This window comes from Lonchura striata, chromosome 2, assembly GCF_050655825.1.
Source record: "Lonchura striata isolate lonStrDom1 chromosome 2, ASM5065582v1, whole genome shotgun sequence".
NCBI lineage: Eukaryota > Metazoa > Chordata > Aves > Passeriformes > Estrildidae > Lonchura > Lonchura striata.
Window position 1 is genome coordinate 32,856,067 of NC_140704.1, and position 27,070 is coordinate 32,883,136.

Sequence of the window (27,070 nt, forward strand, 5' to 3'; positions counted from 1 at the left end):
ATTGGGTTTGTCATTTGCTCTGTCTCATCCATGACATTGTCTTATTTAATGCAGTCTGAATTTCCAGGGCTAGCAATGATGTCAGATCTTGTGACTTTTGTGCATTTCTTTGCTATTGTAATACAAAAGACAAAAAAAGAACATTGCCATATAATTACTGCTTTCCTCCAAAGATTTCTCAGCTGGTAGAAAAGCACTCCAAAGCACACCTCTCAGTGGGAAAGGAGCACTGACACTTTTAACCTTGAAAGTAGACACCTGAACCAAAGTAATGCAGCATGAAAAAAGACACTGGTTTGATTGAAAAAATGCTGGTATTTTAAGTATGTGTGCATGGGAAGGGTCTTTTTTGGATGCAATTTAAAAAATCTGGTATGGAAAGTCATCAATATGAAAAAGTCTGTAAACTTAAAATGTGTGCAAGTAAAAATAAATTATTGGGAATATAATTGATTTACAATGCAATAAAATTGACTGGTGTATGACTGAGTCATAGTAATATTTATTTCTCAAAGATATTGCCCACATCTAACAGTGAATATTCTTGAGTGACTAAGCCCAAGTTCTTTTTGTGGTGTGAAGTGAAGCACTGGAGATTTGCAATGACATCCTATGTCTTCCTGCATTTAAAGCTCATCTAGATAATAAGCACTAGCCTTGTATTAGCAATCTGCTTCTCTTCTCTCCTCTGTCTCCACAACAAATTCTTGACAACAATTTCCGAAGGTCCAATATTTGCTTTAAGGGCATGTTAAGCTGTCCATGTGGATGTAGCAGTTTTTTTCACTGTTTTCAACCAAGTCTTGTAAGCAGAGCTGAGAAAATTCAGAGATCTCTAGTTCCTTAATTACAAAAAGCCACCTTCTTTGGCAGCTCAATACCTTGCTCAGGGCAAGCCTTCTCTTCTGGCAGCATTCCAGTGATGCAATCATAAAATCTGCAAACAATTTTCTTCTCAGAGAGTTTCTGAAACTTACTAGTGAGGGCAGCAAGACAAAGTAGTGAGAACTCTGATTGTGATAGGACTCTTGGAAGGAAAAAAGATAGTGCCACCAGTTTACCATGCAATTTCCATTTCACTTTTTACTGCTAAATCTTCACAGTCCTAGATTAGGAAAATAAAAAATGCTGGCTGTCTTATTTTTTGCAGAGTAAACTTGTGATCTTTTTATGTTTTGGACCATTTTTTTGGCAGACTGGACCCATTGTCTGTCTACAAAGAATACTGTTGCAGCATCTTTCAGCCTGGTGAAAAAAATACCATGCAAAGTCTCTGGTTTACTCTCTGACACCAGGCTTTACAGTGGCCATTTGTTTCCTGGCAAGGTACAACACTTTCTTTTACAGGTCCCGCAAAATTCCACAATGCTTTACATCAAATCACATATGAGAGGAGTAATACAGATCCTGGAAATTTGCGGGTAATTACCCCAAGCCTTTTCACTTTTATGTATCCTACTACTTCCTTGGAGGCTCACAAAAATATTATTGCTGTTGTGTTTTCCTTAGGACTCCAATAAAACTCAAGTCACATAAGAACATAATACTGAACTGCAAAAGGGTGATACCACTACCTTGACAAAGGGAACAGTGATAAGATCTATTGCAAGTGGTATTCGTGGAAGTAGGTAACAGATCAAGACTCTGTTTGGTACTAACTCTGAACTAGGCATGCTGCCAAATGAAAAAACTCCAGTCACCAAGGAAGTGGCAGATTACTCTGTCATAGACTGCTAGTGAGTTTTCCACAAGCATTGTGCAGCATAATCTGGTTTCTTGCATAGCAGCAGCCCTTTCAAGGTCACAGATTGATAAGTACTATCCATGTTTGCAGAACACCCACACTAAACACATCAGAAATCCAACAGTAGGAAAAGGTGCTGAACACTACACTTTGGGTAAGCTCTACTTTCATGAGCTGGCTCTGTGGTGACTTCTGCCTCTAATTTGTAGAGATTGCTGCACCAAAAGAGAGAACCAGTGCTGACACAAGCACACACTTCAGAGCTGTGGCTCTTCCATCTGCTAACTGTGGTTATTCAGGAGATGTTCCCTGGCTAGGAAACAGTCTTTTTTTGCCATGCAAAAATTTCAAGCTGCTGTGGAAGTTTGTGTCTGCCTTCCTAGTCATTGTTGATGGGGGAGCTGATGCAATGACAAAGCTATGGCAATTGGGACTAAAGAGGGAAATAACTTATTCCATTAGCAGGAAAGCAAACTAAGACTAACAAGCCACAAATGTGTGTTACGTATCCTGAGCCCTAACATGCACTAGTAATCCATATCTCACCCATGTTTCATGCAGTACTGCCATCACCATGTTCCCAGTCTTTGTCTCTCCTAAATTCTCCTCACCTCAAACTCTTCTTACAGTCCCTTGTCCTCTTAGTACAGCACCCAAAGATCTACTTATGTCCCTTGTTTGCAGCCTTTGGGCTTTCTGCTGAGCACAAATGAGCTCACAGTATGAAGAGCTATGGGCACAGTCACTGGTTAACCAGCTGCTGTCAGAGAGAAATCTCATCTGAGTTCCCCTTGCTGCTCCCTCTTTCCTGCTCCCATCCAGTCATCTGTCAGACCTTCATGTCTCCAAGATCACTGCTCAACCATCCATCTTTGACAAACACTATTTCCTTAAGATGTATCAGTGAAAAACACAACTTGATCTTTCTTTCTCTCTCTAAGAAAAACAACCCACAAAGAAGGATGTGCATACTTAGCATCCTTATACACAGGGCAGTGAGAACCTATAGAAGTGAAAACATGGTGAAGGACAGGAGGTGTGTGCTGCTTCAAGTAAGACACGAACTACTAAAAATCTTGGGAAGAAAACTCGGATTCAGCTCTGTATTTCTTTCTAGCCAAGGACAAAGTGTCATTTATGCCCAGTGATATAAAATGTGAGTGGGACTGCATTCCTGCTGCCACGCTGGATTCCAGGGGGGGATTGTGGCTCTGCTGCAGCAGCAGCACTGCTGTGCAGCGGGGGAGGTGTGGGGTGACATCCAAAGCATTACTCATGTCCTTCTGTCTGTAGATAAGTGATGATGGCAGGCCCTGGCAGCTATTGTCTGAGTAGGGAGGCACTGTGCAGTTTCTCAGAGTCTCAATTCTGACTTCTCCCCACCCAGCCTTCCCAGAGTTGCAGATGTCATCTAAAAGGCCACAGATTTTGGTCCTCCAATACTCCTGTGGTCTACCTCAGCATGATGGGTGGCAATAGAGAGGAGTCTTGAATCAGTCACAGTAGAGAACGTGAGATAGCCACGCAAAACAATGTAACAGCTCACTAGAGCTCTGCACAAATACTTTTGCTAATTTCAGGACAGGAGTAATGTAACTGTAAAACTCAGCCAACAACTGTGAAAGCCACTTACTGGTCACAATCCCAGCCATCAGACTAGGCATGGGACAGCAAACACAATCTCATTGCTGGGAGAGATCAGAAACTCTACAGCTAGTATCAGGGAGGAGGAAAATGCAGAGATGTTGATTCATACATATGATATTTCCCATGGAAGTGTGTAGGAGTTTAGCTTTTTACCATAACCTAAATTTTAAGAAAAGCAACAACTTGTTTCCAGTTCAATAACACAAGCATATGACATTTTATATTAGCCTGAGAAATAAGGGAGGACAGAATATGATGTAATTCTTCTCTTTGATGCTACATATTTTGCAAATTCATGCTATTTATGCTATGTTAAGCCATTTGAAGGGATGCTTTCATCCAGAAGCAGCAAATAAAAAAGAGTGGAAGAATATACTTGGAGAGTCATAAGGCCACATCTTATCAAGATTCCTAACTAATAAATATAGCACAGCTATGATCAGATGTTTCTAAGACGCCATATTTTGACTTACAGAAAAATAGAATAGACAAACAAAATTCTTAAGTAACGATTGATATGAATAACTGGATTTAGTGACCTGACTTCCTTAAGCAGCAACAAACAAATAGATAAGGTCTTGTTTCAATGCATATTTCTATCCATAGATTCTGCACCAGAAAGCTGGACCATAAAGATCTGATTTTCTCCTCGTAGTGCTAACAAAATGATGGCTGAAGCAGATTTTAGGTGCTTCTTTCTTTTTTGAGCACTGGCTATGATCTCCTGAAACATGCCAAGGGAGACCAACCAATCTACACAAACCAGAAACCTTCCTGAAAGAAACTATAATCAGAAGCTGTGGTGTAGGAGACTCATGATATGAAGTTAGGGATGACTGGCAGGATGGGAAGGACCTTGAATTTGAAATATGTATCCTGATTTTTATAAAGGCATATAGACTTGGCATAAAATTGCAAATCATAAAATGTTGGTCTATGCTGTTGTATTTCCTGATAATTCAGTTCACTACAATATGGACTAATCTCATATTATCAGTCATTCCAGCTATAAGAGAGACATCCCCTATTCTACACAGCGTCTCTGCTGTAACTCCACGAGTTATAGCCAAGAGTGCAACTACAGAAATCTAACTTTAGATTATTTGTTCTGAAGCTGGGCTGCTGCCAGCAGAAATTCACTGAAAGAAAGCTTAAAAAGGACATGTTTCTCCTGATACTACATATTTTTATAATTTTACCACTCATTGCCAAATGCAAGAGTTCAAGCTATTGTAGCTCTGGAAAGCTAATGGAGATGAGCCATTTTTTACCACTCAAATCCTGGCTTTATTTCCACATTCCTGTTCACCCACTTGTTCTGCATTGTTCCATAGAACCACCTCATGCCTAGGCTATTTATTTTCAAATGCATTATGTTACTCTCTAATTACAGTGAGAGAATAGATAGACTTATTTCTATGTGAAATATGGTAATTGTAGCATCATTTAAATAATTACGGAAAAAATATCAGCTCTGAATAAAGAACACAGTGAATGAAGAAGTAAAACACAACCACAAAGCAGTCCTGACAACTCAGGAACTCAAGTGTATTGGAAAAATTTGAATATTTGGGAAAATTGGTTTCTGTACAGAGTTCCCCTCACCCCTTCCGAAATAAAAACTCTTCCAGCCTACTTGCTAATACAGTTGAAAGAAATTTGTTTCTTTATATAGCTTGCAGCATACAAAACTTTGCAAACAGAGTCAAGAGTTGCTGGAAGGGATGAGTCAGTGACTTAGAGAAGGAAAGAGGATTGTGCACACAGACGCAGCAGTCCTTTCCTGTAGGACACAGCAGAAGTGCAAAACAAAGGAGACTTGGAGTTTGTAAGCAAAGGGACACACTTTAACAAGTTAAGCCAATTTATCTGTCCATGGAAAATCAACATGCATTAAAGCCCAAAATGGCTGTCCTCATTTAGGATTAAAGTGGTCCTAATGTGACTAAAGTGGTCCTCAATCCTTGGGGATTTAGTCCTTGATGAAAGAGTGCTCTGAATTGATTCAAAGGCATTTTGTAGAATAAAATCTCAATGTGCAGGTTTATCCCTTTTCAAGTTATGTCAACTGACTTCATACTTCTCCTTGACTCACCATGATGTTGTTGATTTTCCCCATGAAACACAACCTTAATTTGAAACATGAACATTTAGAGTGACAGGACAGAACTAATCTTGAGAAAAATGCAGGCAAGAACTGTATTGGGAGCACTGGAAGCTGAATAATGTAATTCAGAGAACAGGTAAAACCAGGGCAAAAACACTAACCTGACTTGCCATAAGATAAAAATTTCTAGACAAAAGCCCAGAGGCACACAAGACACTGATCCCAGGGTAAACCATCTTTATCACCTAGGAATCACCTTCTGCTTTAGCTGCAATTAACCAGCCAAAGAAACTTTGTCGTGTCCTTTAGGGTGGAAAGGAGGGAGTTAGGGTTTTCCAAAGGTATTTCACCACTCAGGTTAGTTGTAAGAGTAATGATGACACTCTGAGGTAGAAAGCAGGTCCTGCCATGGGCACTTCCCCATCTGACACAAAACACACTGTGGTATTTAGAGATGAAGAGAATTACATTCCTCCTGATTTCCCCCTGCAAATCCATCTCTGCAAGGTCTAAGAAGATAAATCCAGAGGAAGGCAGGCTATGCTGATCTTCAGGGCATATCCAGCTTTCAGCCTTCTGCATTCAGCTTCAAGATGGGATGTCAGCACCAAATGCATCAGCTTGTGCAGAGCAGCACCCGTCTGCTAGACCCTGAACATGGCTCAGGTTAATTTTACACAGCCCCAGCAGCTGTTCCAGGCAAGTGGCTTATTATGAGCAGCCAGCAAATTAAAACTGACATAATTAAGGGAGGAAAATCTCAGTCCAATCTCAGCTTCCAAGGACACTGGCAGCAAGGAGGATATAGGGATTATTCCTAACACATGCATACTTGTTTCACTCTTGTTTTAAAATCTTCCATTGAAGAAAATAAAAAAACATTTATTTTCCAATGAGTAAAACAAAAATTCTGACACTGATAGAAACCATATAGACTGCCTCCATCTTTGACTCTTTTGACATGCTTACCTAAGGTTGTAACACGCATTTCCTGTAGCTTGGAATTGTCTATGGTCTACTTGTGCTATCAGTCGCAGCAAAGGTTTTCTGCATTCTGACTTCTGCATGAACTGAAGTGTGGGAAGATATTTCCATCTCAGCTTCATTCATGTTGAAGAATTGGGCCCCAGGCTCTGCAGATCAGCTGCACTGGCCTTCTCTAATAGACATGCAAAAGTATCCTATCAGAGCTCTTATGTAACTATATAATGATCTCTAAAAGATGTTTGTCTGGAAAGTGCTGGGCAAATGTTGGTGGTAAAAGAGGCCAAGTGAATGAGTGGGTCTAGCATAAGAAAACAGTTACACACAGTTTGGAGTGCTGAGTTTAACAACTGCAGTTTTCTCAGTCCTTAAGACAGACAGTGAGACAATTCAGTCAAAACACTGAAGTACAGGTTCTTTAGAGACAGGGGAATAAAATATTTGCTGGCAGTCTCAATGTACAGTGGGGCTCTTCAGCCACAAACTCCAGATTGTGAGTGATGCTCTGGATCTTGTCTGTTTTTCATGGGGTGGGATGTCACTGGGCCAATGTAATCATATGGGAATGAAAACTTCATTCCATCAAGCTATAACCTGCTGGTGTGATAATCGGGTCCAAAGGGATATGAAACATCAACTAGGAGCCTATACATGCATTAATGTCCGTGTGTGTAAGACACAAAAAGGAAAGATTTTGTTTGCTATGTATCAGGGTGAATTTGTCTGGTCTAGCAGCAGTGAGACAGAAATCCTTATTGATGCACTTACTTGATCATCCCAGTGGCTGAAGCATGTCTGAAAAGTCTCTAGAAAAGTAGAACTGACAGAGTCATTGAGAAATTAGCTGCATTTCTGCATAAACAATATACTGTAGACACAATAATGTGGAAATGCGGGAGATACAGATGAGGCTTGTGCTGCTGCAGCACTGCTTGCACCCTTGCAGCTAGGTTAAATCTACGGCCTGTGAAATCAGGTGAGCAGGCATTAGCATTCAGCCTCTTAAAAGCACAGCTTTCTAATCCAGTTGTCATGGAGGGGTACGGTCATACCTGCTCAAGGAGACAGAGAAGGGTGAAGAAGACAAATGAGAACGGGATGGGAGAAAGGAGAATACAGACAGAACAGACTGGCAGAAGAAAAATGAGTTTCAGGTAGGAGTTAAAGCCAGTGGACATAATGCGGTTTCCTATGAGTCTTTCTTTTTCTTAGTAGAACTAGGATGACAAAATTCCATCTCTCAGGAAAAAAAGAAATGAGAATGGTGTTATGTAACAGAGCACTTCAGCAAAAGGTAAAAGGTAGAGTCATGTTTGCAAAGCTGGACTCAGTGACAGCTTGGCACTTCTGGCATCAGTACTGAAGTGCAAACATAGTTAGAATGGCTTGTTGCTGCTTTTAATTTTTTCAACAATAAGGTCTGATTTCAGATTTACTGGAGGAATCACATTGATTTCTTGTTAATGCATTGTTTACCAAACATGATCTCAACACAGGTTATAGACAGCATATTATTTACAGACTAAGTACTTTTCTTTTTTTGCCTTTAGCTTTTTTTGACTTTTTAAAAAAAAGTTCATAGAGCAAGCAGTGTTCGACCTTTGCTGCTTAATACACCTTGGAGTCTAGTCCACAAACACAACACCAACTCTGCCCTTTTCAAGGGCACTCTGCCCAGGGTGCAGCACAAAACTGCCCTAAGGAGGGCTAAATCTGGGTCCAAATCTTGCAACAAACAGCTTCAAGAATAAATCACAACCATTTTTATCTCATGTTTTTGCTCATTCTTTCAGCAGCAAATGTCTGGAACACTTGCAGTAAGTCCTGCAGAGGACACCGGTCAAGGTTAAGTAAAGCTACATGTATTTTGGACAATGAGCTTATGAGACATGGAGATGAAGACAGTACTCTTTTTCTTGAACTGCCCATTATATCACTATGTCTAAACATCAATTGCTGATGTGTAGAGGAAGGTGATTTACCTAAAGATAAATCTAACAGCCTGTGATCAGAAAGTTATTGCTCAGTGTTAAATTAGATTCTCAAGTTTATTTCTGCAATGCAAAACTTGCAGTATCACAGTCATATGATGCCAAAAAGCATTTCTTGTCATTTGGCTAAAGGAAAGTGAGTGTTCCCCAGTAAAGAGCTTCATTACTGAGTCTACTGACAGTACATCCAACAGGCAGGCCTTGTGCTGCTTGAATCATATCTCATGCATAGTTAAATACCAGTATTGCTCATTTAGGCTCTCATTTGCCTCTGGTTCTAATAAGGCAAGCACTAGAGCTGATTTATAGAACTGCACTCACTCAGTATGAAAATTGGCACAATAGTCCTTCCTTCTCAGGACACAGCCCAGAATAACAACAGATTTCCAGCAATCAATCAGAAAGATGATATACTGTCCTACCACATCAGGCCTAGCTAAACCCTTGAGCTCCCTGAACAGTGGGTGGAGGTGCAGCAGATGCTTTGCTTACACTTTTCTAATTCACCTTTTAGAAGAACAGAACCTTGACTCAGCTTGAAGACAAGAGAACAGACCAAAGTCAATAGCATTGTTCCTGGTGTGGATGAAACACCAGCTACAGAGCCTCCCCAGGCATTCCTGGGGGCACTTGACACATGCTGCTGCTTCAGGATCTCACAAAGCCAGTTCCCTTAGAAAGAAGGGATCCTGCTCTGCTTAGGCTAGAAAAATAAACCAGTCAATAGAGAAAGAAACCAGTCAATACCCATATCGATGTTCCCAGACAGCCTCTGCCTTTTCTCTCTTGGAAGAGTTTGGTTGGGGGCCAAAGATGTAAAGGTCTCTTGGCCTCTGTGTGTCACCCATGACTGAACACGTCCTTTGGAAGGCCACAGGACACCAGGAATGGATTAAGAGGCAGGCTGAGCTGGTGAATCACTGGGGAAGCAGTCAGTGCTCTCCCCCTCAGAAACACTGCCTGTGTTTCCATGCCTGGACACAATGCCTGCCTGTGATGCTAAGTGCTAAATGAGTAGAGGCATCCAGGGAATTTTCTCAGCTGGAGGACTTGGCTCTAATGCAGTGCTCTGCTAATGCAGCTCTTCTCTTTGCTGCCAATGATAGCTCAGTAAGAATTAGCCTGAAAATCTGTACATCATGCTGCATTGTATAGCACAGGTGCACCTACCACTGAGAGTGAAAAGATGAGCAGGCTTAGAATGGCAGAGAATAGCAGAAGTCCCCATTGCTGCTGCTTGCGCCTGGGAGTACAGAAACATTGCTTCCAAAAGGAGCTTTTACTTGACTGCTAAACATCCTTTCAACCAGGCCATTTCCTAAGCACACATTTAAGAAGAATAGAGGAAGCTGACCAGAAATGAAAATACTCTAGTCAAAGACCCAGTAATGTTCCTGGCCTGTCAGACACAAAAACCACTTTAAGACTTCATTTCCAGTTGAAATTAAATCTGTGCTTCAGATGGTCCTAGATTTTTCTTTCTTATCAGAGGATAGAAACTTTCTATGTATTCACATATAATCAACATTTTGCTTATTACTAAACTGTAGGCCAATATTAGTAAAAGGAACACAAACATAACTTGGGTAGTAATTTTCCCTACTCCATACTTCCAAAACAACTTTAATCAGAAGATGACACTACAGGACTATCAATTTCAGCAATGAAAGATGCTTCCACAAATTTCTGTTATTTTATCCATTTGCAAATAAGTCTTAGCTAAACAAGATATTTAGTGCTACCAGTGCTAGCCTATGCTCTGAAATTCCTCCAGAGGGGAACCATGGATGTTCTTTTCCTTCTGTATAAGAACAAATTAAAGAAATTAGAAGATTCATATCTTTATGGACAAATAAGATACAAAGTTTAAAGGCATATGAAATAGAACAAAATGCCTAGGCATTTTGGTAAGTATGGTTTCAACTGAATAATTTAGAATTGTTTCAGTGTATATGTAGTCCTGTTATGTATATTCTACTTACTAATGAAGTAACTACATAATTAATAATATGAAGCTTCTCCACAGTTTTCAGTTGTTACCTCTCAGTTATTGCACAGAATGAGACCATAGGCATATGAAAATGCACAGCTGAAGAGCTGATCAGAGTGAAAATTAGACCCCATTCCTGCAGCTGCTGCCTGTGGAGGCACAGTGATTCGCTATTGTAATATTGCTTTTTGCTGTGAGATTACTTTTTTGGAATTTTTATGGACTTTCAGCTGTATGAGTGCAAGATCACGCAGCTTTTCAGAAGGAAGAAAAAAGAGGATGGTGTAGGCTGTGTTGAAAGAAGTAGAATCTAGGGAGGGAAACAAGCTATTAGACACTTTACAGGGCAGAATTCTTGATGGGCCAAACACTCAATAAAATAGAGTCAATAACATCCGAGTCCTGCTCTGAGTCTTACCTTCTTTTTCTCCACCACCTGCCGCTGTCAAGGCAGGATGGGAATGAGAAGACTTAGAAGGCTGTAAGAGTAAAACTCTGATTTATTTAAAATACACCACTCTTTTATACAGAGCTTCGTGAGGACTAACTCTATTGGTTCGGAAGTGAAAACAACTTACACCATTGGTGAAAGTGCTTGACGCACAATGATAGAACTTAACCATAAACAATATGAAAAACAAGAGAGATAAAAATTATTTACATTCTTCTCTAGCTTTTTCCCAGGCTTCTGTCTGGCTAGAAATTCTCCGTTTCTTTCTTTGACTGAATCTGAGTCCCACAACCACCATTATTTTATGTCTGGATAAGATTTCTGTAGTTTTCTTCATGTCTCACTCTTTTAATGGAAATTCTTTCATTCTTTTAAATTGCATTTGCTTTGCTCCTTCTTAAAGCTCTCTGCTTTTCCTATGACTGTCCTGCTTTCAGTGCTGTCTCCATAATGACTGTAATCCTCTCTGCTTCCCTAATTTTTGTGTGAGCACTTCACCAGCTTTCCCTTGATTATCTCCAGTCTTTTGTTCCCTTTGTCCCAAAGAATGGGAATCTTGGGGACCTGCTTTCTACCACAAAGCCCCTTCACGAGCTTCTCAGCCCCTTCCACATTTCCCTTACTCCTTTTTGCAACTGAATTTTCATCCTTTTATAGAAATGCCCATGCATTTCTCCATCTTGGTGCTGGATATGGACCACACCAAAGACACGAATGAATCATTCTTTCTTCTCCACACACTTGCCAAATGAGAATTATATAGTCGATTTTTCAGTGACTCAAGGAAACTTTGCTTGTTTTGGTGACATTGAAGCTGGGACAGGGATGCCAAATTCCCTGTTAGAAAGTGGCAGACAGGACAGACACATGCATCCAGTGTCAGTAGGTGGCCAGAGGAAGCAGCTCCTTGTATTGCTCAGGCAGTTCTTTAGTGCCACAGGGTGGTTCTGTAGTGACCATTTCTGCAATACGGCTTTTGTGTATATAAATGTTGCTGCTTAATGGCCATTAATTTTTTGTTGAAAACATTGGAAGAAATTTAAAGGTGAGCAAGCAAGTGAATATTCCATGCACTTCTATTTCCTACTGCTAACTGGCATAGTGCCCCTATGCCTTCCCTCCAGAACTTGCCAATTTCTTGTCCCCACTCTTCTCTCTGTAATGCAGTGAGGAGCAGGCTTGCTTTTACCTTGACTTTGCTTACTTTCCTTCTTTCTTCTCAAATTTCTTTAAACTTCATTTTTTTATCCCCTTTAATATGACAGCAAGAGGGTCCAGCTCCATTACAGAAAAGGCTCGTGGCTCTGTGGAGCTGTGGTGATGGCAAATGAGGTTTGCATGACTTCTCTAACTGCCTGGGAGAGAAGTTTCCTTTATGCCAGTTGCTCCCAGGCCTGGTCACCAGCAAAGGCAGGTCCTGGTGGCTCTGCAGAACCTCAGCCATTGAGCTGCTGAGAGGCTCTCCTGTTTTCCAGAAACCCCCTGGGTGCCCTTAGGTATGGCAAGGTGCATTTGGTCTCTGCAGCCAGGCAGAACCAAATAGGCCATGGGAACAGCGTGCCTGCCTTTCCTCTCCTTTCCCAGTCCCTGGAGGTGCAGGGAAGGCTTGCATGATATGGTTATGTTCCCCTTCTGTCTCTCAAATGTCTTATCTGTACATCTTGCTGTCTGAAGAGGCCTATTTGGAAAAAAATAATTGCTGCAGGACTGGGAAGGGGCATCAAACCAGCTACCTCTTGTACTTCCCTGAAGGATTTGAGTTCAGATTCCTGTCCAGACTCATGGACTTTCAAAGACAGAAAGTCCTTTGCCTTTGACTTTGCCTTCTCTGCTTTGAAGATCATGCACTCCATCTGCATCTAAATATTCTCTATTTTGCCCATCTTGGGCCCAAATTCTTTCCCCTCCCCCCTGCTTTTACACCAGTTTACATTGTGCCTAACATTTATGCCTCATTTATGTCACTATAAAACAGAAGAGAATTAAGCCTTACATGTGTAAACAAGAAATCCTCAGAGACACAATAGCATTTCTACCCACTTTGATTTTCTTTTCTGGCAAGTAAAAGATGATTTAAAAAGCCTAATTAAAATTGATCTTGATTTTCTGAAACATTGAATGATGCTGCCCTAAATCAAAATTATAGCAGCTATCTTTTTAACAATTATGAGATTGAAGAGAAAGAAAATAACTGTCAAAACAGCTAAGAAATATTATCAATATTGGTTTGCTGGCTCAGGAAACAATACCAGTCTTTGAACTACAGAGTGGTATATTCTTATTCAGATAGGTGGCTTGCAGCAATCCAAGAAATCTATCCTACTGTTCCCAGAAGGATAATGTCACAAAAGCTAACCATCAGCGTGGCAGTGGCAGTGGCAGCAGCCTAGGACAGGACTCACTGCAGGCTACATAGAAACAAGAAATCATCAACAAATTCTGCCAGGGCTGAAGGAAGGAAAGAATTATGAGCATTTTTAGGTTTCATGTATAGAGGTGAAAATGGAGGAGAAGCAGAAGTTAAAAATACAACCAGTGCCTGGGCCCAAAATTGAGTCAACTGTAAGAAAAATTTTAAGTCACAAAGTACCAAAATGTAGAATATGTTTCCTTTTCTATAGTGATGCAAAAAACTCAACCCCCCCCATCCAAAACCCAACCAACCAACCAAAAAACCACAAAACACTCCCCCAGCCCCCCCAACTCGAAAACTGTATTTTAGAAAGATATTGGGCAACATAATTAGCTAGGAGACACATCTGTGCCTTTACTTACATATGAACATTAGTATACACTAAACACTAGAAAATGTCTTTTTAGAATGAAGAAAATTAGTGCTGTAACAATTCTTTATAGTAAGAAACACTCTTGTAATTTTAAATGCTTTTAGAGCCGCTGGCCTAAACCAGCTGTCAATGCATTTTACTTGAAATATTCAAGAAGCTGCTGTCATTCACTGAAATATTTGCCAAAGTAGAGCTTGCCTTCCCGTAAATGATAACTTTTAATGCTGCTAATGAAGTCATGTTCTGCTAATGCATTTGATATTTTTGTTGGAGTGAGAACTACAGCTTTCTGCATTTCAGTCTGTAGCTGTGGTACCATCCTTTTTGATTTTTATAGCTACTTCTAAGTTGTAGAGTAGCCATTAAACTTCACTGCAATGGCAATTTTGGAAAGATAGTAATATTGTATCCTGGAGATAATTCACAAAGCCTTTATTACTTGAGTTCTTAGAAACAGAGAACCACTGTAATGCCTAAATCCCACAAAAGCTGATTATTTTCCTCCTGAGCTTCAGACACAAATCAAGAAACACATCTGAATAGGAGGAAAGGAACTGCAAAAGCAGGATTGCAGAAAACATTGTCCTGGGCTACATATCTTTATCCCACATCTTATTTATGAGTTCTGAATTACTAGGGATCATTACTTAAAATAAAAAATAATAATCCATCACTGAATCCAATCTGATGCACTGATGTAATCATTATTAAAATAATTTACATGCTGCAGACTTTAAATTTCTTATTATCTAAAAGTAATCTTCTATATCTTTAACTTCTATAAACTCTGAAGCAGCAAGAGACTACAGAGCACACACACACACACACACACACACACACACACACACACACACACACACATATTTGAGTAATCAATGAGAAAACAGCAGAGCAAAACAAAGACAAGGCTTCATTCAAGGGGAATGGAGAAACGACAACTTTTTCAGAAGGAACTGGGCTGGGGGTGATGGAAAGTTCAGCATCCATTCATGGTAGACAAGCTCATACTGAATGAACTGTTTAATGCTGTATAAATGAAGGATGAAGAGTTGATCCCTCTAGGGATATAAAGAACATAAATCCAGGATTCCACATATAGGAAGTCTTTCTAACCAAAGTTTTTGCTGCAGTCATTAAATTAGCTTTTCTTGCTACATAACATTTAATGCAAGAGCAGCAAAATATTCACTTTTGTGTAATTATTGGGCTGCCTCCTCTGTGTCTTCCATAACATGAAATTAAGCAAGAAATACAACTATTGGCCACTAAGCCTTTCTGAGACAGACTTTGAAGCTACAGAGAAACAATTCAGGAAAAGACACAGAATCACAGAAGCAATGAATGCTGAAAGACAAAAGCCCAAACCTACAAATACTTTATATGTATATATATATATATATATATATATATATATATATACACATACATACATACATACATACATACATACATGCACATTAGTCTGGCAAGACTCTATTGACATGCCTCAATAAGTGGCATATACACATGAAATTTCCCCAGATGAGGTTTTCATTTTGGTTATGCTGGCAGGGAAATAAAGTCAAGGCAGATATGGAGAGTAAATCCTATCCAATGAAGTTTGGGTGCAGGAGCCAAACTTTAGGCAGACATGGGACACATGTCCACATTGATTTATAGCCAACACCTGCAATGTTTTAAGACCTTGGGTTTCCTGAGACTGACAAAGAATAAACAGTCAAGCTCACACGTATGGCATGCTTTATACATGTTGTGTAGATTTCCTAGCACTTGTATTTTCAGGGATTAGTTATGTATTGGCAGGGTCAGAGACTCATATATGCATTAAAGCACAAGAAAAAAGTCCCAGCATTTCTGAACTCACCAAAGTCCATTAAATTCTTAGAAAATGCTTATAGTACTATGTAATTCCTACAAAGCTTGGCAAGACAGAAAAATTCCACCTACTTGCAAAATTTAGACAAATGTATATTTTCCCACAGCTAGAAAGTTCAAAGCATATAATTTTACAGTTGTAAGTGGATACCATTCCGGAGAGTAGTGAAAACTCTTCTATTTATAAAATAAAACCCCTGCACTTTTTAAAACTTACAAAGAAACAAAGAAAGTCACAAGACTACAATTTCAGACTGGTTCTACCTACATTTACTGGAAAAGATGGGCTTAGGTAACAAAATAACAGGCCTTGCTTTAAAAGGTGGATTCATTAAGAGGGAGAAGGTCTCCTTCTGTGTGATTGGAAAGAAACTGTAGGCATGAACAAGTCACAGGACAAAATGAAAGTCCCACTCATACGGATTACATCCACAGCTATGAGAAAGCTCTATACATCACTCAGAGCTCATGAGCCTCTCCTTCCTCTTCCACCCTCCATGTGTGTTAGAGAGAGACAAGGCCCTCAATTAAATAAAAATAAAAGAAAAATGAACAAGTTATTGTGTTTATGCAGAATGTCTCTTAAAAATAGCTTAAGCCAAGCATTTGCTGGCTGTATGTTTTAGCAATCACGACAACCACATATTTGATTCTCTGGAAAAATGTAGCTATAATAGCTGTAGACAGCAAAAGAAAACAGGATGGGTCACTAGAGGATCAAACATTTCAGAATTTTATTAATATTTGCTTGTTCTTATATGAAATTCCAAGTTAAAGCTTCTCATTGTACTACTATAAAGCTTTTGCTTAGAATTAAGCACCTGTGCTACTGCAAGTTAAGAAATATACCTCTGAAACCTTTTCAGGTCAAGTGCTGTCAAAAAATATACACTTTACATTTACTATTACTTTCAGTGACGTTACAAGCCCTTATATTACATTAAGTCCATAAATAAAGAAAAATTGAGCACATTATGTACATCAATAAAGTGAAGATCTGCAGATGAAGTAGTAAGAAATACTTACCCAATAATTACCCTGTATTTCAAGTCCATCTGGGTCAAATTCAAGGAGAAAGACAAATAGGAAAATAAAAGGAAAACCCTCATGTTTATGGTATTATATTCTTCTCCCATGAGGAAGGGACTGGCTGGGCCTTTCAAAGACTCTTTAAATTAAAACCTATTAGTAGCTCTTGCAAAACAAATGAACAAGCAAACAACAACCAAACAAACAATCCCCCCGCCCTGGAAAATAAAAGAAATCGAAACCACTCCCCGAATCTTAGAAGACTTTACAGAAAGTGGATCTCAACACTATCAGTTGAATGACTGGATTGCTCCAAAGGCCTGGAGAAATTGAAAGATTTCTGTTTTTAGTGATCCTAAATTCTGTGATGTTCTTTAAAGTAAGAACCAAAATCTGTAACCCTAAAGTGAGAAAGAAAGGATGTTTGGAAATTTTAACACAGTATAAAGAAAATTCCCCGAACCTGGAAGATCAGTGGAGACTGTCCCCCTCTTTGAAGAAGTCAAACCAGTGTCTGTGACCTGGTTACTGGAAGTTCTTGCTGCAGCCATGCAGGAAAAAAAGCTGTACCAAGAGCAGGTGAGAGGTAGCAGACATTACTGCTAATGAGCAATGGGAAGGTCGAGATTTAAGATAAATCTGTGTGGAAAAGCATCTCTTGACACACTATCCCAAACTGCAAACTCTCAGACTGAACCCCTACACCACAGTGCAGAAACTGACAACAGTTTCTATCTCTCCCTCCATCCCACACCTTTTTAACCACAGTAGCAGAGGACACCCAGAAAGACTTTCTAGAGCTGTGGCAAAAACTCTCCAGTGGCCAGACATCAAAATGTCATGGGTGCACAACTTGGCATGGTGCTGTCTTTGGGTCATGGTGTGAACCCCTAGGAGGGGATTATCCCAGCTCATTCAGGCAGCAGGGGAAGCCTTCATGGGGACCTTTCCCTCTCCTGCTTTCCTGGCAATAGCACCAGTTGTATACACAGCGCTAACTTGATTGTATGAGAAAAATAAAAGTAACTGCTTTAGCAAAGGAATAGTTTTCTTGAAATCTTGAGATGGCAAAAAAAAAAGGTTATTGGAAACCATTTTCTGAGAGAAAAACATAAATTTGGCTAACCTGTTCAGTTAGAGCATCAGCCTGCACTACCTAGAAACTGAAAACTGCTGTTAAAGAGCCAGACAGGCAAAGAGCCAGACAGATGGCACTGCAGTAGATGTGGATTCACTGGGCTTTTTATCTTCATTCTGGAGACTTTCCTGATGGCTTGACTTTCAACTGCATTCTGGATTGGCACAGAGCAGAAGCTCAGAGAACTATCATCCTTAAATTTAAAATAAAATATATCAGCAATGTAAATGTAATTTAAGCCAAACTCCCCATCAATACCTTTTATATATTCTGGCTAAGGAACAAAGGCTCTTTTTCATGCTGATTCTACTGTATGACTACTCTCCTGTGCTAGAGCCCTTCTTGTTAGCTTTTTATCTACAATAGGTTCACTGCATCTACTAAAGATTACTGACCTATACTTTTCAGGTAAGATCTGAAGCTGGAGTGAAATTTAACGTTACGCCATCAACTGCAGTGTAACTCAAGCATGTTGTGTAAGCGGGGACATTAGGTTTTCGTGTTTCTGAAGAATCAGAGCTGACAGCCCCACAAAGCATCATTTGGTATATGCACTGAGTAAGCATCCCACCATTTCTCAGCTGGCTGATTTGCTAACATGGCACATATATCAGTAAAACCAATGGAAGTGAAGTGCAGACTGCTGGAGCCAGGTAGCCTCAACTGGATGACTTCAATTAGCTGAAGCAAAATTAAATGCATCCAACCAAAGAGATACTCACTGAACAAATACATCCACTCCCTCTAAAACTTCAACTGAAGATACACAAGTTTGGGTTTTGTTGCTTCTGGGTTTCCACTCCTTTTCCCTTCATTCTCCAACAGGTGAAATCACAGGTGCAATCTTTGTCCCTGTTGAACATATAACACATCACCCTCCACTAACCTTGTTTAATTTCCACTTTGCTTCCCCTTTCTTTGCTTCATTTGTGTCATCTTGATTTCTATCCTATGATCCAGTTCATTTGTAGAAGACTACCATGTTTTTGATGGATTTTCTGATGTGGAAATATCTTTTATCTGCAAAGCTCTGCCTTTGATTGCATCTCTCTTTGGAGAGTTTTTTCTGATGTGTCACTGGATGCTGGTGCAGAGAGAGTGTCATCTTTCTGAGAATTCAGAGTGAGAGCAAACACATATATGAGCTAAATTTTTAATGTCTGATCAGACTGCTCCTGGTAGAGTTAGGCACTGCAAAACAAGCTTAACTTGTAACATACACATTGACCGTGAACCATGGACAAAAGGCAGCATGATCTTTTGAAGAGTTGCAAAGACTTCATGATCAGGCATGTGCCAGAAAATCCATACTGATAGTTACATTAACATTGATATCCTCTTAAGAAATATCCCTGCTAAGTAAAATCTTAGTTTTCCTAGGATCCTATATAGAATCAATTCTAGTATTTCGATACAACACGGTTTTCAGGGTAATTTGAGACTAACACCAAGCACTATCCATAAAGCAGTATTAAAAACAGACGTAAAAGTGCATTTCTGCTAACAATGTTTCTGCCTAACAGCTAGTGGAGAAACTATATTACCTGTATATCTGTTTCAAGATTAATACTTCAACTGATGACATCAAAGTGAGCTCCAGAGAAGAAGCAATGCCAGAATATGCATTAGAGATTGCCACCTTAGATTTAAGAATCTTTTGACCAGTCAGAAAGAAACATTTTGCTTTCTAGCTGAATCTTTTACCATTTTAATAGGCTGAAATTTAATGCAGACTATTTCAAATTTGAGCACACCTGATGAAATATAAAACATTAATAGGTTTAAGACTTCAGAATACCACAGACTTATTGCAGACATATCACTGTATTCAGCTGGATAATCGTCTCCAGTGTTTTTTTTTTGCTGAGCACTTGCATTAAAACTGCTATGTGTACAAATGAAATTTGTCTTTCAAACTGAGGTTTTTACAGCATTACCTTCAAGAGCGTGATACAACTCTCCTGCAGCTTTTTTGGACATTGGCTCCCTCTCCTGTTCATTGAGCGCAAGCAAGAAACTGATCAAGTGCAGCCAATTAAAGACATTGCTCAGCATTTCCATCCTTGTTATTTGGAAGCATGTTTCTGAGGATGACAAGAAAAGATTTTCTTAGGCATCCAGTTGAAACTGAAACTTTTTTAGTGAATTAAAAGCAAAAAAATATTGAAACCATGTAGAAGGATTCTTCAAGTAGTCTTTACCTTTAGAGTCCACATTAGAGACGTACATTTTTAGTCCACTGCAGAGATAAGAGATGTCTAAATAAAGACTAAATTTGCATAGTAACATACAAGAAGCTACATGCAGTTCATACATGAAATGTATATATAGTAACAGTACTATATATGTAAGTATAAATGTATATACAGTAACAGTAATGTGAAATGAAAAAGAGCAAGACCAAATGGGCAAGCTAACCAGCGACCAGCGACAATTTGTACATGAGAATTAAAATTATTCACTATGGCAAAAATTTGTGGAATCGAAACTGTGGTACCTTTCCTTTAAAAATACCCCTGGAAGGAATATAGACCTAATATCTAATATTCAGAGGAATTGTCCCTCTAATTGGCACTGGTGAAGCTGTACCACAAGTCCTGTGTCCACCTCTGGGCCCTCTCACTACAGGAAAAACATTGAGGCGCTGGAGCAAGTCCAGAGAAGGGCAACAAAGCTGGTGAAGGGTCTGGTGAAGAGAACAAGTCCTGCAAGGAAATCTGAGGGACCTGGGGTTGGGAGTATTCAGCCTGGAGAAAAGCAGGCTCAGTGGAGACCTTATCATTCTCTACAACTGCCTGAAAGGAGGTTGTAACCAAGTGAGCCTCTTTTCCCATACAAGAAGAAACAGGGGGACACAGCCTCAAGCTGTTCCAGGGGAGGTTCAGGTTGGACATCAGGATGAATTTATTTAAGGAAAGGGTTGTTAAGCACTGGAATGGACTGCCCAGGGAAGTGATATTCACCATTCCTGGAGGTGTTCAAGAATAACTGGACATTGTTTGCACTTAGTGCCCAGCTGGCAAGGTGGTGGCTGGTCACTGGTTGGACCTGATAATCTTGGAGGTCTTTTTCAGCTGAAATGATTCAGTGATTCTGTGATCAATAGCAAATAAATGGACTAAATAACTGGAAATAAAATTACAAAGTCTTATAGGAAACATGGCAAGGTATGGAGAAGTCTGATTTCCTTTCCTCTCTGTTCTCCAAACAAAAAAATCAACAGTAAAAGTAGAAATATGATACATACTGCCAGGGAAAGGCTGGTTACAGTCAATGTAGGAGCACTCCTGCAATGAAATCTGGCTAAGAGCACCAGATTATTGAGGGTACTGGTTCCACATAGGTGACAACCATATTTTTAAAATGCAGTGTGTGTGCATCTTTCTTCTTATCCCTATACATCAGGGAATGCTCATATAATCATGTTGTATCTCATAGTAAAAAAATAAACCCTGAGGCAAAGTGAAGGTAAAAGCCACACAAAACTACCTGCTTTCGTTAGCTCTTAAAAATTTAGAATTAAAAAACACCAATAAAAGGCAATGTCCCATATCTTAAGAACTATGAAACATCTTAACAAGAAATTGTCACCAGACACTTGTAACTGAATGGGGCCACCAGAAGTCAATTTCTGTGAATTATTCTAAGGGTGAAAATACAGCTTGGTATTTCTGCTTTTCATTTGAGTGCTTATGACCAGAAGACTGGCAGTGGGTAAGACAGGGACAGCACAGACTTACACACAAAAATATGCTTTAACACATAGAGGAAAGGGAAGATGGATCTGGAGAGTGGGTGATTCTGAAAGGAAAAGAAGCTGTGGCTCACATTACATAAGCAAGCTGCATTGAACAGCTTTAATGAGATGTAAAACCAGCAGAGTTAATGACTTCTGATCTCCACTGACAGGTTTATTTTTATCCAAGGCTCTTTAAAATTAAATGCATAAATAACCTAGAGAGAGCACACCTCCCCTGCTCCCAGGTATGTATTTTGAACACTTTGTTATAGCTAGTTCCTCTTTTGCTAATTTTATTTTTGGCTTTCCTTTTGCATAATGACAGCTTCAACAGAGGCACAGAGCATCTTCTTCCCAGCACACAGGTTCAGTCTGTTGGTTATGGCAGCCTTCTGGAAACTGAGGATGTGAATCTGAATGGTGTTACAGAAGCAAACACCACCCACTTCTTTTACCTCCTGTGACACTGACTTCTAAGCAGAAAGCAAATATTCAAAAGGTGACCATCATATTTTCTGTATTTCAGATCAAAAGAACAATCCTAGAAAAAAACATGCAAGTACTCACATGCAAGCTCTAAATCATGAGCAGAGTGACAGCTACCTGGAGTCCTGATTCAGCATTCGCAGCACTGGGTAGGGGCAGGATTTCATACTCTTTCCCAGGGTTAACATGTCCTACTGCTAGCTCTGGGCTGCTCACCTCCCAGAATAATCTGGTTTTCAGGACATCAGTTTGAAATGGTTCAACTCATCCTCTATGTAGTAAAACAGACTTCTGTTGCCTTTAGCCCTGGATGAGATTTCAGAACATGGTTTGGATAAAGACAAATGACAAGGCTTACTATAGAGGTAAACGTGTGCATTTCAACGGGCTTTGATGTATGTGAGGGACTAGAGTATCTAATTATTACCTATTAGCTGGTTTTGTTCTCCCCCCTGAACAGGAAGAGGATAGTGTACCACATTTCTTTTAGAAACTGATGCTATATTTTATATATAAAAAAGGAAAGTATTACAAAATCCCATACAAGACTAAATCTACTAAAATGAAGATCTTTATCTGAAGCAATTATTTACAATTGTACAGGCAGCAACAAATTGAACTTTCCCAAACTGGTGGTAGAGTGATTACACTTGAATTGTTAAGACTCTAAATACACATGACAACTTCTGTATTACTAAATGTCAATTGGATGTACAACTAGTAAGTTTTTTAGCTTTGTAAGTATCCTACTTATTTGGAAGTCGTGCTATGAAAAGGTGTACTTTTGGATTACATCTTTTTTCCAGTCATTAACAATCTTCATTCATTTACGTAACTACACATGAAAATATGACAGTATCAGTTTCAAAGGTATGCCCCAGCAAAGCTGCGAACTAGTAGCCAAGCACAATTTTTACAGGATGGTGCTATGTTTGGCAGTGGTACTGATTCCCTAATTGGTAACTGTAAAGGACCTACTGAAATACCAAGTGTCTAGACTGGTATCACTGTCAGACTGGAAACCACTACACTAAATACTTCATGAAACAAAGGCAAACCCCACCCCTCTACTCTGTAATATAAACTTAGAAATGAAGAACTGAAGTTTGATTATGTAACCGATCATGATGTCTCCTTCCCACCCTGCAAAGAACCACCCAAGGCCCCTTGCATTAACACTTACCTCAAGTGATAAGCTAACCTCCTTCCAATAAGCCTTGCTTTCTTATCCTTTAGTAAAAACACCATAGTATTGTTTCTCCAGTGGCAAATGGCTGCTAGTTACCTACTACAAAACTTTTAAGCTATTGCAGTCTAGGGCTGTATACCTAGAAAGATGAAATTTTAAAGGTCTTTTCCCTAAAATATTATCAAGGATGCAAGCTTCATCTACAATTAAATTTTCTCAGCCTTCAGTGTTATGTAGAAGTAATATTTGTCTTTGCACAAATAGAAGAGCCATCCTCTGCTTACTTTGGGCAAAGGATATCTACTTCCTCAAGTTTTTCTGATGATGGGTAACTTACTTGTTGCAAATGGTTATCTGTGCAGAATTACCAGGCTTTACTGAAAAATCCTCTTCCCTAATTTATATAGAGAAGAAACAAATTGTAAGGAGCTGCTTGGAGACCAGTCTTCTTTCCTAAAGGTGCTAACAGAACAAAGTGTCACAACTCTCTTCACCTTCATCATCCTGGAAGATTGCAGAACTGGGTACAGTTACACTCTGTATCTACAACTGCTCTGTCAGGATTTTGGCATGGAAAAAACCTCAGTTCTGCATAGCCATGAAAGTGCTATGACAAACAGCACTTATAAAACTTGAAACAGTAATACTACAATGTGAAGTTTTCTGTTAACAAGATTTTAGTAAAAAACACCTGTTGTTTAATAGTGTATCCAAAACTGCAAGAAATGCTGTTTGCAGGTTAGACCAGAAAAAAAAAATAATCACAACACATATGGTAGCAATCACTGAGACCACTGTTAGCAATCTTAGTTCTTTTCACTCATGTACTGAGTAAAGCCCTTTGCCATTCCATTATTAAGTACATTACTCCACACAAATCAAATGCAGCCTTATCCTCCAGCACAGCTACAGCTTTTGAGTTACCTTGAGTCATCTACCATCTCACTCTGGAAACACAGCAAAAAATGCTATTAAACAGCATATCCCTGAAGAGCTTTGCTGGCTCTGGTCCAAAATACTAACTTTGCCACACTTATACTGCCCCCACCAATTTAATTAGAATTGACCTTTTTCCACGTGTATTTTTTTTTGTCTTGTTTCCTAATGATGTAAATCTGGGCACCAAACTTTACTCTGCATTCCCACTGTTTTTCACTTAATTTCATACACATACAGCAAGCAAGACTTTTAATTTTTTTTTTAATTTACAGTATTGATTGCTCCAAATTATGCCTTACTGTTGGTACACAGTAAATACATTCTTCTGAACAACTTAGTATGAAAAAAATGCAGATAAAACATTAAAAATACTGCTTTACAATGTGCGAAACAGAACCTTCAGAAGTAATGATGGTGGCTACAGCCAGGCACAGAGGAAGACTGCTTGATTTTGTGTTTTAGTCTACCAGCACAATCATTCCTGTATCCCTTAATCTGAAACTTTCAATAACAATGAATTCTAGGTGAATGTTTCTGCTGAATTAAGAAGATTAAATAACTCTCAGCTTGGCCACTAGCACACGTATTCCCAGAAGAGGATGCTTTCTCTTACACTAAGAATGGCTGTTATCAGAAGATTTACTGAGCAAAGGGCATCAATAACACATCAAAACTGGAAATGTTTCTGAAGGGGAATTATATGGGTGCATGCAGCTGTCAAAGTCTGGATAAATTAGGTAACATGCTTCCCCTAGATAAAAGATAAGTGGCTGGGCACAACTGGCAGTTCACAAATAGTACTTAAATCAGATGAAATGCATTTTTATCACAAGCTTTAGATAGATTAATACATATTGCAACACCTAGCACTGATTAAATTTAGAAAAATATTATACTGGGATTGGGTTTTTTAATAGCCTTTGTTGTTAATGTAACAGAAGATGTATGGCAGAAGATGCCAAAAAGCACCCTGCTTTTTGATCTTCAAGAGTTGAGCTGTCAAAAGTTATTACACTGTTAATGATTACTCATTTGATTATTTACATATTTTTTAAAACAATGAAGAGGCAGGAAATGTTTATTTATTTTCTTTTAATCTTTATGATCAAGGATGACTGTACCCAATTACATAGTCTTTGTTAAGTTAATGGCTGCCAAACAAGTGTGTACTCCAGTGACCCACCGTGAGCAAAGTCATCTGATGGGTGAGACAGATTTTAAGGTTAGACACAGTACATGTAAAAATAGAAAGTTTAAAAACCAATCTCATCACAGACATTTCCATTGCCATCTCCTTTGTGAAATAAATAAGGCAGCAGATAACTTTTACTTTGCAGTGGCAACTTTGAGGTATGCTATTAAGTCTGCTCTCTCGCCCTTCTTCTTAATACCCGCAAAAATCATCTTTGTTCCAGGAATATACTTCTTTGGATTTTCCAAATACTCCATCAGAGTATCCTCAGCCCAGGTGATACCTGAAAGAAGGTAAAAAGAGAAGAGTTAATAAATTCAAAATAGTAAACACATATATTCTTGTCCTCTGCTCAATTTTTGGCAAATTTTTAAAATTACCACCAAGAACTGAGTAATTTTGTCCCCTAAGGACAGCTTTAAGTTTACCTTTGTTCTTATTAGCATCCGTGTAAGAGAAACCTTCAGCTTGCCCAGTCTTGCGTCCGAATAGGCCATTCAAGTTGGGCCCAGTCTTATGCTTGCCTCCCTTTTCAACCGTGTGGCACTGGGAGCATTTCTGAACAAAGATCTTCTTGCCCTTCTCAACGTCTCCCATTGTCAGTACTAGACCAAGAACACACACAGAGGTCAGTATTGCAACCTCAAGGTCACCGACTGAGCTGAAACTTTTAGAAAGCATCCCGCAGGTTTACAAAACCAACATAAGCAGCACATGAATCTGGCAATTCTCCAGCACACTGTCTATCCTCAAGCCACAGCTCCTGGGCTTGAAAATCAGTATGAACCCACGAGACGACCTAAAAGGTATCAAGGTGATAAACACACTTGAAGGGCAGGAAAAACCTTCCCTCATACAAACTAATTGCCCCACAGCATTTAAAGGGTACGGCGACAATTTCTGAGGAACAAATTTAACGCAACTTGTACAACAGTAACTGGAGCTCCCTAGTCGCGAACGACCACGTGTAAAAGCACAGGACTCCTGACAGGCTTTTCCTCTCAGCTGAAAAAGCGCACCAGCCACGCACCCGGGAGGGCGCCCGGCTGTCACCACGGCCCGGGATGACCCCAGGGGTCCGGCCGGCAGCCACGCGTCAGCAGCGGGAGCGCCCAAGGGCGCCCGCCCCGCCCGGCCCCGGCTCTGCCCGCGCCCAGCCCGGCCCTGAGCTTTCCTCAGGCCCGCACCCGCGGTGGGCCGCCCGGCCCCACGGTGACCTTCCGCCGCACCCCGCCGCCGCCTCAGGCCGCGGCAGGCGGGAATGGCCTCAGGGCGGCCGAGAGCACGGCCCGCTCGCCCCATGTCCCCGCCAGCCGCCGCCACCCCGCGGGGCCCGGCCGCACCTGCCCGCCCGTCTGGCCCGCTGCGCCCTCAGACACCGTGACCGCGCCGCCGGCACCTCCGCTCCGTCTGCGCCCAAGGACACGCGGACTCCGCCCTAAGTAACCCGGCACCGCCGCAACCAACCCCGCGGCGCCCCGCCCGCCTCTCCGCCGCGACAACCAATCAGGCGCCGGCCGCTGGAGTTCTGATTGGCTGCAATCAGCTGACGTCACGGCGCCGGCGGCTAGTGGGGTAGGTTGAGACCGGCGGGCCCCCGCACTTCCTTCCTTCCTGCCCCTCTTCCCTCCAATCCCGGCCAGTGACGTCAGACGTCATTCTGCGGCGGAGGGGGCGCGCGGCAGAGGGGCGCGAGTGCTGTGAGCGCATGCGCACAGCGCCAACGGAAGCAAGGGTCGCACGGCGCCCTGAGCGCGCGGCCGGGCGGTGGGCGGGGCCCGGG

The 27,070-nt window shown here is 40.4% G+C and overlaps 1 protein-coding gene across 1 annotated transcript; it reads right to left on the reverse strand.

Moving 5' to 3' along the window:
- Positions 1–24,339: 24,339 nt before the first annotated feature.
- CYCS (cytochrome c, somatic) lies at positions 24,340–26,701 on the reverse strand. Its single transcript, XM_021538223.3, has 3 exons — positions 26,631–26,701; positions 25,716–25,892; positions 24,340–25,570 (listed from the first exon to the last, which is right to left on the reverse strand). The coding sequence occupies exons 2-3, from the start codon at positions 25,882–25,884 to the stop codon at positions 25,422–25,424; spliced, it is 318 nt and encodes a 105-aa protein (XP_021393898.3). The 5' UTR covers positions 25,885–25,892; positions 26,631–26,701; the 3' UTR covers positions 24,340–25,421.
- Positions 26,702–27,070: the final 369 nt, after the last annotated feature.

Excerpts from the sequence above, each read along its gene's own strand:
- CYCS (XM_021538223.3), bottom strand. The coding sequence starts at position 25,884 with ATGGGAGACGTTGAGAAGGGCAAGAAGATCTTTGTTCAGAAATGCTCC. Across the intron at positions 25,571-25,715 it reads GGATGCTAATAAGAACAAAG|GTATCACCTGGGCTGAGGAT; the intron begins GTAAACTTAAAG and ends ACCTTCTTTCAG.